This window comes from Elephantulus edwardii, unplaced genomic scaffold (assembly GCF_000299155.1).
Source record: "Elephantulus edwardii isolate Elephantulus edwardi_28Jun2011 unplaced genomic scaffold, EleEdw1.0 scaffold00083, whole genome shotgun sequence".
Classification (NCBI taxonomy): Eukaryota; Metazoa; Chordata; class Mammalia; order Macroscelidea; family Macroscelididae; genus Elephantulus; species Elephantulus edwardii.
This window is the reverse complement of record NW_006399833.1, coordinates 3,990,591-3,992,635: the sequence shown is the minus strand read 5'-3', so window position 1 is coordinate 3,992,635 and position 2,045 is coordinate 3,990,591. Positions and strand designations below refer to the sequence as shown.

The following is a 2,045-nucleotide window of genomic DNA, read 5'->3' as shown; positions in this document are numbered from 1 at the left end:
AACAACAACAACAACTATAAGTACTGTTGGGTTTAATATATTAAAAGTGCAAAACTAAACTAAAAATAAAAACCATGACCACTAACTTTGCATAGATCATAAGCTAGCAAGATTATAAAGTACAGTATCTCTTTTCCAATTCAGAATACCTTCTTAGCTTCCACATTTTTACTGTATATACATTGCTATTTTCCACCTGTTATGGAGTTTTTAATGCTCGTTTAAACTAGATATACTTTTTGCAATCCCAGAGGTACGCAGTTCAAATCCACCAGATGCTGCTCTGCTGGAGAAGGAGGGGCAATCTCCTCCTGTACCAGTCAGATTCTATTTGATGGCACACACATAAAAAAAAAATTTTAAAAACCCTAGATGTACTTTTAGTTTTTTTAAAATTTTTATTAAAATAACTTTTTCACACAGACACACACACACACACAGACCCCCAAACCTGGGTAACATTAAACACATAAAAATTTTAAGCTGCACCACAGAATGGAAGAAAATTGGAGTTTCTTTTATAAATGCCTTCACCATTTTACTCACCTGGGAGTCAACCACCCAGGTTTCCCAGTCCCCTTAGATTAACAACAAACACACCTGGTACATTGTAAAATCGGAAAATCCATACCCTTTCCTTTCTTCTCCTCTCCTCCATTCACATTAGGAGGGAGCTCTGGTAGCTTATTGGTAAGGATTTGTGCAGCCAATACAAAGGCACACAGTTCAAATCCACTCGCTGTCTGTGGGAGAAAAATGAGCAATCCTGTCCTGTGCAATTTACAGCCTCTGAAAATTTACTGGAAGGTCTGACTTAATGGTACACAACAAGATACTGTAGGCGTGTTGCTCTTCTGTTGGAGTGAAATATCTGGTCTCCTAGGCATTAAACAATAGTCACTGATCATAATAGAAGCAATGTTTTCTGTGTGTAATTTATCTGCTTCTATACCAGATAGATAAGGTGGTACATACCTACATATATTAAGAGAAAGCCTAGTAGCATAACTTGTTATGTTTTGGGCTGCTAATGGTATGGCTGGGAGTTCAAATCTTCCAGTTGATCAAAGGGAAAAAGATGGGAAATCTCTTTCTTTAAAGATTTATAGTCTTCAAAACCAGATAGAAGGGTCGCCATGCATTGGAATCAATTTGACAGCAGTGAGGTTTAATATATTGATTTTTCTGTATACTTACATATGTGTATACACACAAATATATGTCTGTGTATATGCATATATTGTTGTTAATGTGCCTTTGAGTTGGAACCAACTTGTAGCTGACCCTCCTGTGAGTTTTCAGAGGCTGTAAATCACACTGGTAGAGACTGTCCAGATTTCTCTTGTTGAGCAGCTGGTAGATTCAAACTGCATGCCTTTGGGTTGGCAGCACAAATATAAAACCAGCTTAAAAATAATTCTATAAATGCTGCAAATAACAAAATTCTACTCTATAGGAATGCACCATTGAATAAACCAAGTCACATACTTAACTAATTCAATAAAAACATACAGATTACAAAGTTATTTGATGATTAAGGAATTTTTTGTGACTTTGGGCAAGTATTCCTGTTTCTCCTATTCTGAAGAGAAAGCAATTGATTTTTATTTTGTCCTTACCTTATCCTTCTTATCTTGGCGGGCATAAGGGAAACATGGGATGACTGCAGTGACCCGGCTAGCTGAAGCAATCTTGCAGGCATTGATCATGATCAAAAGCTCCATTAGATTGTCGTTAATTTCTCCACAACCACTCTGTACAATGTAGACATCTTCTCCACGAACACTCTCACCAATTTCTACACTATATGGGGAAAGAATAATATAAATAGGTTTTTAACCATTAAGTAGCAGTGAGTTTGGCTCTGTGTGTGTGTTTATGTTGTGTGTGTACATATGCCATAACAGGCATATAACACACACACACACACACACACACACACACACACACACACCTTTCTCTTGCTGCTGAGTTGGAAACAATTAATACATAGCTGACCCTCCTGTTGGCTTTCAGAGGCTATAAACTGCACAAGAGAAAATTGC

General features: G+C 37.1%; 1 protein-coding gene across 2 annotated transcripts in view; it reads right to left on the bottom strand.

Annotated features, from left to right (window-relative positions):
* Window positions 1-2,045, bottom strand: part of PRPS1 (phosphoribosyl pyrophosphate synthetase 1) — a 49,555-nt gene that overhangs the window by 14,206 nt on the left and 33,304 nt on the right. Inside the window, exon 2 of one of the 2 annotated variants that reach the window (XM_006889899.1) lies at window positions 1,620-1,803. In XM_006889899.1, coding sequence (XP_006889961.1) covers window positions 1,620-1,803 — 184 coding nt within the window. Of the gene's footprint in view, window positions 1-1,614; window positions 1,804-2,045 lie in introns of both variants that reach the window. The other variant, XM_006889900.1, reaches the window with a different exon arrangement.